The 14,065-nt window shown below is 40.7% G+C and overlaps 1 protein-coding gene across 1 annotated transcript; it reads left to right on the top strand.

Moving 5' to 3' along the window:
- Positions 1-1,195: 1,195 nt before the first annotated feature.
- On the top strand, positions 1,196-8,506 carry CCNB1 (cyclin B1). The gene is made up of 9 exons (XM_046671871.1): positions 1,196-1,312; positions 1,893-2,063; positions 2,156-2,296; positions 4,091-4,273; positions 6,314-6,472; positions 6,681-6,917; positions 7,203-7,343; positions 7,994-8,104; positions 8,276-8,506. The coding sequence occupies exons 1-9, from the start codon at positions 1,292-1,294 to the stop codon at positions 8,381-8,383; spliced, it is 1,272 nt and encodes a 423-aa protein (XP_046527827.1). The 5' UTR covers positions 1,196-1,291; the 3' UTR covers positions 8,384-8,506.
- Positions 8,507-14,065: the final 5,559 nt, after the last annotated feature.

Genomic DNA, 14,065 nt, shown 5'->3' with positions numbered 1-14,065 from the left:
TAACTTTATTGTGGTTATGTAAGAGAATATTCCTTTTGCTTAGGAAATACATACTGAAGAAGTGAGGGATAAAGGGCCATGATATATATAACTTACCCTCCAAGTTTCAGAAAAAAATTTTATATAGTTATACATAGATCTATATATAGAAAGAGAGATTAAGTAAACAACAAAGCAAATGAGCTAAGCGTAGGAATAGCTGAATCTGGGTAAAGGTTATACATGTGTTCCTTGCAATATTTTTGTTTCCACCTTTTCTAAGTTCGAAATTATTTTCAAACAAGAAGATTGGCTTTGGGAAACAATTTGAAAGTAATCTGGCAGGTTAAGAAGCTGACAATATTCTTGAGGAAATTAGTGTTGTGGAAACATCACAGATCCAATAAAAGAAGAAAAAACCCGGGGCTGGCCTCGTGGCCGAGTGGTTAAGTTCATGCGCTCTGCTGCAGCAGCCCCAGGTTTCAGCGGTTCGGATCCTGGGCGCGGGCATGGCACCACTCATCAGGTCATGCTGAGGCGGCATCCCACATGCCACAACTAAAAATGCACAACTATGTACCGGGGGGCTTGGGGGAGAAAAAGGAAAAATAAAATCTTAAAAAAAAAAAAAAAGAAGAAGAAAAAACCCTACGTTTAGTCCCTGTGTTACTAATTTATGATTTGGGGAAAGCCACCCAAAGCCTCTCTGAGCTTCAGTTCCTCCACCCTAGAGTGCTGGAATGATCAAACCAAAGAGGGTAGTATATAAAAGCCTCTCCTCTGTAGAAAAGGAAAGTGTGTAACAATACGTAGGACTAGAGCCCTACAGCTTCTCATTTTCTCAAACTGCCACTGCTCCACTGTCACTCTTCCGAGATACAAGGCCGTGCGCTTGGCTACCTCCGGGGCGCACGAAATTGCCTCTCCAGGTGGGCGACACACCTATAGCCTCTCCAGGTAGCAGCGGCAGCCGCCCGGAAGCGCAGGCGCGGAACCAGACCACGTGAGGGCCTGGCGGGCTCCCTGGGACCTCAGCCTCGCTCTGGCTCCGCCCCCCTCGAACTACATCGCGGGATCTCCATGGAAACGCATTCTCGCAGGAACCGGCAGCCGCCAATGGGGAGGGAGCGAGTGCCACGAACAGCCCAATAAGGAGGGAGCGGCGCGGGGTTTAAACCTGGGCCAGCCCGGCTCCTCCCGGCGTGTTGCGGAGGAACGGCTGTTGGTCGGCGGTGGGTGCAGGTCCGGGCTCGTCGGGGGCTCCCTTGCTCTGCTTCTCCCCACTGAGCTGCTGCCTGGTGAAGAGGAGGCCATGGCGCTCCGGGTCACCAGGGTGAGCTGCTGCGGACGGTGAACAAACGCGGCCTTACTCGCCCGCTGTGTGTCTTCTCGCCTTCCGGAGGCCCTCCCCACCCTCGGCGGGAGCGGACCCGAGCAGCGATTTGGGGGGGAAGGTGGGCGGGGGGGGGGGGTCGGTGGGCCCCTGGCATGTCGGGGGGGTTTGGGGGTCGGACGGACGGGGAAAGGTGAGGAAGAGAACTGGACGGGCCTTGGATACATGTTGAGGGGGCGAGTGGAGGGTTGATGGAGAGCCAGGGTCCCTGCGGGGGCTCCCACCGACTACTTGACCCTCTTTCCGCAGAGAAGTTGCCTGCAATTGAAGGCTTTTCGGTTTCCTTTCAAGTGTAAATTAGTAGTATTTTAGGGCGGGCGGGGACTAAACCTCGATGGGCGCAAGAGATTCTGGGAGGAAGCCGCCTTTCACAGCCATGGCGTAGACCCAGTGGGTTTCCTTTGGACCCATTTACAGCCGCCTTTCCTCCTGAGAGCCTCTCCCTCGTTCCCCCTTAATTAACCCTTGACTTACTCTAACCTGGCTGGGCCAGCTCTCAAAGTGGTCTTGCTCCTTTCAGAACACGAAAATTAATACTGAAAATAAGGCGAAGGTCAGTATGACAGGCGCCAAGCGCGTGCCTGTGGCCACTGCTGCAGCCTCCAAGCCCGGGCTGAGGCCAAGAACAGCTCTTGGAGACATCGGTAACAAAGTCAGTGAACAGCCACAGGCCAAGCTGCCTCTGAAAAAGGTACCGATCTTCCCGATGCAGCTTCTTTCCTGTAAGAGGCCACCTTCTGTGACTCTTAGAGAAACATTCCATTTTCTCCGTTTCATCCACAGGAAGCAAAAACTTTAACTGCTGGAAAAGTTATTGCTAAAAAACTACCAAAACCTCTGGAAAAGGCGCCCGTGCTGGAGCCAGAGCCACAACCAGAACCTGAGCCTGTTAAAGAAGAAAAACTGTCTCCTGAGCCTATTTTGGTAAACTTGTGCTATTTTAGAATCTGTTGATTGCGTCTTTCCCCTCGTTTTACTAATGAATGGGATATCATTTAGATAAATAGTAATAATAGTAACATTTATCCAGGGCTTAGCAGGAGGTAGTTTCTGCTAAGCACTTTACATGTATTAACATAATCTTATTACCTCTACTTATTTAGATAATAGATAATGGTTTAGAAAAGTATGTGTCTTTTCTAGAGTCACACATCTAATCAGTGGCACATATTGGATTCAGAACCTGGCTGTCTCATGGCAGAACTTGTGCTTTTAATCGTTTTATTCTACTGCTCCTCCTTTGTTACCAGTATTGAGTAGCAGCTGCCTGGACCAGAGATTTTGCTGTCTTTGGTACAAGCCATCTCTGACCAGAATTTGTTAACTGAAACACAAATTATTCTCTTGAATCTTTTCTTTTTAACTCCCTAATATGGCCACTGGATAATTAATAAGCCTGTAACATTGGAGTATATAAAGGTGTAAAGCAGAAAGAAAGTGTAGCTCTTCAGAGAGGAGGTAAGAAGATGAGTTAATGTGTAGCCTCAAAAACCAAGAACTTTTTATTAACTATCAGGTGTGTAAATGTATCTATTTCTGTGAAGGAAAAGCAGACCATCTAAAAGAGGCTACTTTGCTCAAGTTGCAATGAACTACATTCTGAAGCTCTAATTTTAAAAACTTAGTTAAAACTTTTTGAGTCTAGGGACCGACCCCGTGGTTGAGTGGTTAAGTTTATGCACTCCGCTTGGGCGGCCCAGGGTTTCGCCGGTTTGGATCCTGGGCGCAGACATGGCACCGCTCATCAGGCCATGCTGAGGCGGTGTCCCACACAGCACAACCAGAGGCACTCACAACTAGAATATACAACTATGTACTGGGTGGCTTTAGGAAGAAGAAGAAAGAAAAAAAAAAAAATAGGAAGATTGGCAACAGTTGTTAGCTCAGGTGCCAATCATTAAAAAAACTTTTTGAGGCTATTGCTTTAGTATTGCCTTTTGGGACATAGCACATGAAACCTGTAGCATGCGCAGTCTTTAATTTCCCGTTCCAAACCAACTAAGGTTTCCTAGAAAATCCCATGCTGCTTCTTGCCTTTGCTTTCCCACCTTCTGTTTCTTTTAGCTAATGACATTTTCATCCTTCAAAACAGCTCAAGCATCAACTCCTAGAGCATTCCCTAACTTCCCCCAACCCCACCCTTGTTCTTAGAATCAATCTCCTTACTACATCATCTCTTCCCAATTCAAAGCCACTGGAGGACACCATAAAGCCAGTGCCTAGCACAGAGCTTGACTTGAAGAAAGTGTTCAATAAATGCTTGAAATAGTTAATGATAATGATGTCGGTTAATCCTTAGCAGTCAAGACAGAACTTCTGTTCTCCTAAGCAGTGAGAAGCAGTCCATATTTTGACAGAAAGACAAAAGACTGATGTCATTTATTTGGGTTAACTTCCCATGGCGCTAATGAACAGATTCATTGCTTATCGGTTTCCTTTGAAAGAAAGTCTAGGATATGAATTTGCTTCTCTGTTTTATCTGTTAGCGTTTAGATTTGCTCTCTTCAAATTGGTTTAGTCTAAGTTGGCATGTTTCATATTAATCACTTCCTAAAGAGAAATAGAATAAATTTGAAAAGAAGATCCTTTTCCTTTAAGGAAATGAATTGTATGTCTGTTCGGCAGATGGTCTCTTGAGTCGGTACCAATAATCAGACCTTCATGCCCAGATTGGATGCTCCTCTTTGCTATTATTTCAAAAGGTCTCTCTGTTTGAAGGTTGATACTCCCTCTCCAAGCCCAATGGAAACATCTGGATGTGCCCCTGCAGAAGAATATCTGTGTCAGGCCTTCTCTGATGTAATTCTTGCAGTGAATGATGTGGATGCAGAAGATGGAGCTGATCCAAACCTTTGTAGTGAATATGTGAAAGACATCTATGCTTATCTGAGACAACTTGAGGTCAGTATTATTAGAGTCTTTGTTTTTTCTAAACTGCATCTAGCTTTATTAAAGATATTTCAGTTAACAGTTTATAATAGTTCAAGCAGGACATGAGCAGCATTTCTTTTGTTAATTTTTATTGACTTAATGATAGTTTACAATCTTGTGTAATTTCAGTTGTACATTATTGTTTGTCAGTCGTGTTGTAGGTGCACCCCTTCACCCTTTGTGCCCACCCCTCACCCCCCACTCCTTTTCCCTGGTAGCCACTAATCTGTTTTCTTTGTCTACATGTTTAAATTCCTCATATGAGTGGAGTCATACAGAGATTGTCCTTCTCTGTCTGGCTTATTTCACTTAACATAATTCCCTCAAGGTCCATCCATGTTGTTGCAAATAGGACGGTTTTGTTCTTTTTTACAGCTGGGTAGTATTCCATTATGTGTGTGTGTGTGTGTATACATATATATATATATATATATCATATCTTCTTTATCCAATCATCTGTTGATGGGCACTTAGGTTGCTTCCACGTCTTGGCTATTGTAAATAATGCTGCGATGAACATAGGGGTGCATGGGACTTTTGGAATTGTTGACTTCAAGCTCTTTGGATAGATACCCAGTAGTGGGATGGTTGGGTCATATGGTATTTCTATTTTTAATTTTTTGAGACATCTCCATACTGTTTTCCATAGTGGCTGCACCAGTTTGCATTCTCACCAGCAGTGTATGAGGGTTCCTTTTTCTCCACAACCTTTCCGACATTTGTTACTTTTTGGTTATTTTTGTCATTCTAATGGGTATAAGGTGATATCTTAGTGTAGTTTTGATTTGCATTTCCCTGATGATCAGTGATGATGAACATCTTTTCATGTGCCTATTGGCCATCCATATATATGAGCATCATTTCTTAATAGTAGATTTCACTTTCAAAATCTCCTTCATAGAATTCCAAAAATAAAACGTTGCTAAATAAACAAGTGAAGTCTTTATTTTCTATTTTGAACGGGGAGAGTCCAAAGTGAGAGTGGACACTACCATGGTCTTTCTAATGGAAAGCCCACAGATTGAATGATATATTTATATTCCTCACATTTGGGAGCTGGCAAGTCCTAAACCCTCTGTTGAAGGAAGCTATCAGGCAGGAGGTGGTTGGTAATGGAGAAAATGCTGAAAAACTACAGCCACCCCCAACACAAGGCATTTTGGGCCAATGTGGCTGATGTGCATGTGATAGCAGGGAAATTGTTTTTTGTGTCCAAGAGGAATTTTCTTCCATTTCAGCCCACTTCTGAAACTTTCTATTAGTGGCATTTGCCTTTTCCCCCTAAAACAAGGAAGCATTCTGTTTGCCAACAACATGAGCTATACAGTTAACCAAATTTACCCAGTTGTTTGTTTATAATGCATTCACTTCTTTTGGCATCATTAACATCTTCAGTTTCTTGCCTGGTTCTTTTGGGCATATCCATTTTCTATAGGATTGTCCTGCAAGAAGACTTCTTTGCCAGGACCTGCTTTGCGTTTCTTCTCTCTTTAAAGTTTGCGTTCTAACTTTGGAGGATTGGGTTTAACAGATGTATGTGCTGGTCCTTGATGGTTCCTTCTTCTCTATATATGATGTTTTGGGGGTTTAAACCCTGGAGCAGGAGAGTGGTGGCACATATCTTCCAGCTGATCTGGGAGCTGCTTTTTTCTCTACTTAATAAAGCTCAGGTTCTGGTTTAGCCTTACGTGAAAAGATCTGAGATGATAGTATGACATCTTTATTTGGGAAGAGGTGGATACAGGGTATGGGCCAGTAGCACTGATGGTGAATTGAACATAATAAGATTTGCCAATGGGAAATACCTGTCACATTGTCCTATTTGATGTTTGCTTTCTTCTTCAGTGATAGAGCTGTTTGTAGTGACCATATGAATAAAGTTTAGAAGTATAAGAGATTCTAAATGTTCCAGAGCTATTCTGTAGTGACGGATATTTCTAGTCAAAAATGTCACATGGAATCTTCTTTATAAGGATAATCAGCATTCTTTCTTTTTTTTTTTTGTTGCAGGAAGAGCAGTCAGTCAGACCAAAATACCTACTGGGTCGGGAAGTCACTGGAAACATGAGAGCCATCCTAATTGACTGGCTAGTGCAGGTTCAAATGAAATTCAGGTTACTGCAGGAGACCATGTACATGACTGTGTCCATTATTGATCGCTTCATGCAGGTGAGTAATTCAGTAATTGAGGGTTCTCCCTTCCAGGGTCCTAGGATAGTCATAAGAAACAGACTTTTCAGCTAAAATCTATCTTGAGGGTATCATTAATGGAGATTTTGTTATGGAAGTATGTCTTTCCTACCTCTCATTCATAGCTCTTTGTCTTCTTTTTCAAATATATATTACTTATTCATCCAGTTGCAATTTTCCATTGCAGAATAATTGTGTGCCTAAGAAGATGCTGCAGCTGGTTGGTGTCACGGCCATGTTTATTGCAAGCAAATATGAAGAAATGTACCCTCCAGAAATTGGTGACTTCGCCTTTGTCACTGACAACACTTACACTAAGCACCAAATCAGACAGATGGAAATGAAGATTCTAAGAGCTTTAAATTTTGGCCTGGGTCGCCCTCTGCCCCTGCATTTCCTTCGGAGAGCATCTAAGATTGGAGAGGTACAGATTTCTTGAGAAACTTTTGATAATGGTGGTACATTAGGGAATACTGCTAACCAAGCAGATCTAATTCAATTGACATATTTTATACCTTTAAGTACACAAGGAAGTGGTTAGATGTTCTTTGTTTCCAATCAGGCTGTATATTATTATTGAGGCCTTCCATGAGCAATTGCATTTGAGAGTTTATAGACAAACATTTGTAACTATGGTTATGGGCATACTGGTTATTGTCAAGGTGGAATTCTCTGACAGAAGCTCAGTGACCCGTGGGTTTTGTTCCAGGTTGATGTTGAGCAACATACTTTGGCCAAATACCTGATGGAACTAACTATGTTGGACTACGATATGGTGCACTTTCCTCCTTCTCAGATTGCAGCAGGAGCTTTTTGCTTAGCACTAAAAATTCTCGATAATGGTGAATGGGTAAGCTCTGTCCCACAGACCTGGGTTACCCTAAGCTTTTAAATTGTAAATAGTATTTGCCTGAAGACAGAACTGTTTTCATTAAGGGCAATTCAGATGATTCGTAAATATGGAATCTGTTGAGGGAATGATTAAAAATGATATCCCGTTTGCAATGTCTTCATAGAATGCTTCCATTTCATTACCTAATTTCATCTTTCTCTACCCCTTTGAGACTCAAAGGCGGAGCAGCTGCTACTCCTTACAGATGGAGAGGCTCAAATAGGTCAAATGATGTACTGGAAGTTCATTTATATTCATTGATTTCAACAAATATTTCTTCTCTGTGCCATGGGCTACCCTAGAAATAGAACTACGAATTAGAAAGTCAGCCTCAAGGAACTTGGAGTCTAGCTTTGGGGTGGACAAGTAGCAATTACAAAAGTGTAATTAGATTTGAGCACATTAATGTATAATAGCTTTAAGCACAGGATTCTAGAGAAACATGAAATAATACCTCGGGGGAAAAAGGAGTCTTAAGCTTATCTTAAATTTAATTATAATCAGTCAAACAGTATCTATCTCCCTACTTTACACTTGAATAACATCTGGAAATTTTATGAAAACCATTGTTGATGAGCATTTTTTAACATTAACCTTTGCTGTCATAGACACCAACTCTCCAGCATTACCTGTCGTACACTGAAGAGTCTCTTCTTGTTGTTATGCAACACCTGGCTAAGAATATAGTCATGGTGAATCGTGGGCTAACAAAGCACATGGTAAGTCAATCAGCAGCCCGGTAGACTGTTGGGAAAAAAGTGAAAGTAATTAAGACTTCATGCCCACAAATGCATAGCTTATTTTTAAGGAGTTGATGTTTTAAGTTAATATCTGTACCATTGGATCTTAGGATGTTTTTCTTCATTAATTACTCTGCTTTTCCCTTCCAGACTATCAAGAACAAGTATGCCGCCTCTAAGCATGCTAAGATCAGCACTCTAGCACAGCTGAATTCTGCGCTGGTTCAAGAGTTAGCCAAGGCTGTGGCGAAGGTGTAACGTGGGAGCTTGAGTTGGAGTACTATAGCATCTGCAAATAAAATTGGCACCATGTGCCATCTGTACATATTCTATGTTACATGTACTTATTTTAATAAAGTTTGTGGTCCTTTTTACTTGTTATACCTTAACTCATTTGAATGTGGCTCCTTCGCACTTTAGGCTAACTTAAAAGTTGTCTTAAAGGTATAGTGGGGAATACAAAAAAAGCTTTGTTTACCTGGGACCTAACTAATATCTATAATTGTTGCTTATATGGTTCTTAGTTATTATTGTATGTACCTGGCTTTTACCTTATTAATACGAATTACTGAAGTTGTGAAGGCATTTAAAACCTTTCCTTACCGCATTTAAGCCCAGACGTCTTAGAATCTGCTGCCTCATTCTAGTGGAGTAAAAGTCCACCACCTCATCCCTAGTCCCTGTTTTCTGTTTCTTCTGGTGGTTGCTTCCATAATTTTTTTTTTTTTTTTTTGAGGAAGATTAGTCCTGAGCTAATATGCGTGCCCATCTTCCTCTACTTTATATGTGCGACGGCTACCACAGCATGGCTTGCCAAGCAGTGCATAGGCCCACCCCTGGGATCCGCACCGGCAAACCCCAGGCCTCCAAAGTGGAGCACGTGAACGTAACTGCTGCGCCACCAGGCCAGCCCTATTTCCATAATTCTAAGCAAGCTAATTTTACCACTTTCTTAATTATCAACTTTAGCTAGTATCAACTTTTTCACTTGAAAAAATAAGAACTTTAATGTATATTCTAAACCTAGTTTAGTTTTTCTTTTTGTTTATTGGTTAAGAACATAAAACAGGATCCTCAAACACAAAAGTATCTAGAAAAGATTAGTCCCCTCCCCCTTACTCTCCTGCTGTCTCAAACCCGCCTATGGAAGGATATCAGCAGTTTGGGATGTATCCATCCATGCCGTCTATAAACAGACATGCATATAAATTGTTATGGGGATTTTAAAAAATGGGATCATTCTGTACAGTACAATTCCTTTTAAAACGTATAGGCCTTACCTGTATTTAAGCATTACGTTCCATAGTATGGATATACTAAAATATATTCAACCATTCACCTGTTGATATTCAGATTGCTTTTTCTCTTTTCCCCTTCAGACAATGCCATTCAAATATCATTAAATACCATGCTTTTCTTTAGGTACACTGGGTTCTCCGAAGAGTATGTATGTTTTAAGTTCTGGTGCTTACTGCCGGATGACTCAATGTCAGCAGTGTACAAAAGTGCTGGTTTTCTCTGTATCCTTGCCAGAAGTCAAGGGAATCATTGGCTTCAATTTTTGTAAATTTGGCAAAAGGCATCCTACCTTGTTTGCTGTCTTAATCTATGCTTCTGATGGCTAGTGGAATAAATTTTTGTCTACTTATCAATAGGTAAGGCTTTCCCAGTTTGTCATTTGCCCTTAGACTATGGTGTTTTTTGCCATGCAGACATTTTAAGTTTTTGTATTGTCAAACCTATTTTTTTCTTTATTATTTGGCTTTTGTATTTTCAGTCTTAAGGATAACTCCATCCCCAAGCCATAAACATCTGCTAAATTTTGAAATTTTTCCCATTTAGTGCTATAATCCTTTAGTAAACTTTTTCTATGTGGTGTGAGGGTAGGATTCTTATTTCCAGATGGATGCTCATTTGTGCCAGATATCATTCTTGTCCAATTGCATTGAAACAGTAATACCCATCTATTGCTTCCTGATCTGCTTGTTTTTTCCTGAGATAATAGTTTATGTTAAGTTTATCTGGTAAGATGAGGTGACCACTATCTTTCAAATATTCGGGAACAATTTTGAACACACATAAACTTTAAAGTTATGTCCAAGTGCTGGCACCGTAGCCGAGTGGTTAAGTTCGCACGCTCCACTTTGGCAGCCCAGGGTTTCGCTGGTTCGGATCCCGGGTGCGGACATGGCACCACTCATCAGGCCACATGCCACAACTGGAAGGACCTACAACTGACAATATACAACTATGTACCAGGGGGCTTTGGGGAGAAAAAGGAAAAATAAAATCTTTAAAAAGAAAAAAGTTATGTCCAGTTAGTGATAAGCTCCTTTGAGATTTTGACTTTGCATTATATATGTGTGTGTCTGTATATATGTGTGTGTGTATATATATATATATATATATATATATAGTACATTGTCTACTAGTTCAAGATGGACTGACCTTATTGTCCCATCCAGAAACATTTTTCTCCAGGGCTTGCCGCATGCCCTTCAATACAAAGGTAGAATTTAATTATATAATTGCTGGACTTTTCTTGTCAAGTTTATTACCAGGTTTATGGTTTCTTGTCACTTGTGCATAGGATCTATTTCCTAATTGTATTTTTCTTATCCAGTTCACATCAGTTTTCTTACTTGATTTGTTTTTTTTGGAGTTTTCTAGGCCTTAAGTCCAAAAATGTTATTTTTTTCAATGTTCATGGTATTTATTAGAATCTCCAAAATAATCATTGATGATCAGTAGATACCTGTCTTGTTCCTGGATTGGACATCTCTTTACTTTTACCATTTAATATTTTTGCTGTTAGTCTTTAAGTGGGCTTTATATTTTAGATATTTTTCTCTTCCTGTTTAGAGTTAATAGGCAAGCTGTGGAATTGCATTTACTTTTTTAGCTTATGTCATTAGGGTTTTTCTCTTTGCTGTAATGTTCTACATTAGAGGTTTCCTAAAATGGAATGAATTCCTGCTCGTGGTATATAGATTTGATCTGCTAATATTTCATTTAGAAATTTTGCATCTCATTTGGGAAACTGGCTTGGTTTTTGTTGTTGCTACTGTTTTTCTGTCTTATTCTACCAGCTTTAAAGTGGATTAAAGAGGTTTTCATTTTCAAGTCTTATAATTTGAAATCCTTACTTTTTGATTTAAAACTAGCTAAATTAAAGTGTTAAGTCATTTGGCCTGGAGCTGCTTAAAATGGTAGTTTTCCATGGTCTTTTAGGGATTTTCCTCTCACTGTTAACAGAAAATCACCCATTCTACTTTTTTTTGGGGGGCGGGGAGGAAGATTAGCCCTGAGCTAACATCTGCTGCCAATCCTCCTCTTTTTGCTGAGGAAGACTGGCCCTGACCTAACATCCGTGCCCATCTTCCTCTGTTTTATATGTGGGACTCCTACCAGAGCATGGCTTGCCAAGTGGTGTCATGTCCGCACCTGGGATCTGAACCGGCGAACCCCAGGCCGCTGAAGCAGAACATGAGAACTTAACCGCTGCGGCACTGGGCATTCTACCCTTATTCTACATTTTAAAAATTATAGCTGTAGAGGTGCATGATATATATAATTAATCTCTTCTGTATTATAGTTATATCTTCTTTCTCATTCCTGATACTGAATACTTTTGTTTTCTAATTAGGCTTGGCCAGGGGGCTCTTTTATTGGTGTTTTGGAAGAACCAGTTTTGGTGTTATCATTTCTACTACCTTTATTTTGTCATTTTAGCTTTTATGTTAATTCTCACCATCTATTTTTTCTTTCGGTTATTTTCTAGTTTAAGTTAAATACTTAATGTATTTTAGTGATAAAAGCCTTTATACCTTTTCTTCTGAGATAGCTTGTTTCTTTTTTCAAGATTTTATTTTTCCTTTTTCTCCCCAAAGTCCCCCAGTACATAGCTGCATATTTTTAGTTGTGGGTCCTTCTAGTTGTGGCATGTAGGATGCCGCCTCAGCGTGGCCTGATGAGTGGTGTCATGTCCACGCCCAGAATCCGAACCAGCAAAACCCTGGGCCGCTGAAGTGGAGTGCAGGAATTTAACCACTTGGCCACTGGGCCAGCCCCATGAGATAGCTTGTTTCTGAAGTATTCCTTTTGTTCAATTTCTGGTTAAGTTACAATTTCTTTTGTGGTCCTTTTTGATCTGAAGATTATTTAACTAATTTTCTAAGTAGACAGTTCTGTTTTTAATTTTTTTGTCAGACATCTTAATGTTGGTGATTCTTAATTTCATTGGAGATATGTACAAAGCCTTTTTGAAATTGTTAATGTTTTCTCTGTGGATAAAGTAAGTGACTTTTAGTATTTCATGGACATGAGAAAGGATTGTATTTCCTGATAGGGGACAAAGTTCTAGTGATTTATGTAGGCAAACAAACTACAGGTGGAGAGAGACAGTGTGTAGGGGGATTATATATACACACATGTGAGCACATGTATATGTATTCCGGTTTTTTTTTCCAGAGCTATTTGAAAGTAAATTTCAGGGGTCAAGATAATGTCATCTTAAAATGCAGCTCCTAAGAATTAAGGTCATCTTCCTAAATAACCCCAATCTTTTTATCACGCTAAGAAAATTAACAAGTCCACATGTAATAATATGTAGCACATATTCAAATTTCCTCAATGGTTCCAAAAATGACTTACAAACTTTTTTCCCAATTCAGGATCCAATCAAGTTTATTTGTTTTTCCATACAGAATAGTTTCCTTGCTTTTTGTTTTTCAAGGCACGGACATGAATTGTCCAGGCCATTTGTCTTGTGAATGTCCCTCATTCTAGATTTCTTGTTTGTTTCTTCATAGTTAAGTTCAGGTTATGCATTTTGGCAAGAATATAGGTGATTTGTACAACTTATGCATCATATTAGAGTCACATATCAGATTGTTACACTACCGGCGATACCAAGTTTGATAACCTGGTTAAGGTGGTAACTACCAATACAGCTCTGCTGTAAAGGTGCTCTTTTGAGTTTTAGCATCCATTACTGATCCTTGGCTTTGAATTATTTATCTCACTGGTAGTTATCATCCCTTTCTATGTTATTTGGACATTCTCTAAAGAATAGCTCCCCACCCACACCTGCCCCTTTTTTACTCAATTTTTTTTTGTTTAATTCATTATTATGATCCATTAGTGTAGTGGCTCTCAAAGCGTCATCCCCAACCGCAACATCATCACCTGGGAACTTGTTAGAAATGCAAGTCGGCATCAGTGATCTGGAGAGGCACCTAGCAGTCTGTTTTAACCAGCCCTCCCCATGATTCTGATGCATGCTCAGATTGGACAACTACTGCACAGTCTACGCCCCAAATTTCGCCAGTGGACACCTGATAGGCAACTGCTTAAAAGGATGAGATTGATGTGAGATATTAGAAGACTTCTCAGATAAAATGGTAAAGTGAAAAAAACAATAGGACCACTTTTGTGTAAAACAGAAAATGAAACAATGTTCTTCCAGGAGTTTGAAGTAGCAGAGGTGAACCTAACATCTTCTTTTATGTCTTACCATCCATGCCTTTTGAATCTAAGTTTTACCAGGAGCTATTTTACTTTGATGATGGAGAGGGAGAAAGGGGAGCAATGTGTGATCAAGTACAACTCAACGAGGGGCCAGCCCGATGGCACAGTGGTTAAGTGTGCACATTCTGCTTCTGCGCCTGGGGTCCACTGGCCCGGAACCGGGGTGTGGACATGGCACCACTTGGCAAGCCATGCAATGATGGGCATCCCACATATAAAATAGAGGACGATGGGCACGGATGCTAGCTCAGGGTCAGTCTTCCTCAGCAAAAAGGAGGATTGGCAGCAGATGTTAGCCCAGGGCTAATCTTCCTCAAAAACAACAAAAAAGTACAACTCAGGGGAAACTAGCTATAGAAGGGAATGCTTGGCTCACTTGTTCAAAGAGGTTGGAGCTGCTGTGCTTGTGCC

Source organism: Equus quagga, chromosome 9 (genome assembly GCF_021613505.1).
Source record: "Equus quagga isolate Etosha38 chromosome 9, UCLA_HA_Equagga_1.0, whole genome shotgun sequence".
NCBI lineage: Eukaryota > Metazoa > Chordata > Mammalia > Perissodactyla > Equidae > Equus > Equus quagga.
This window is presented reverse-complemented; position numbering and strand designations above follow the sequence as displayed.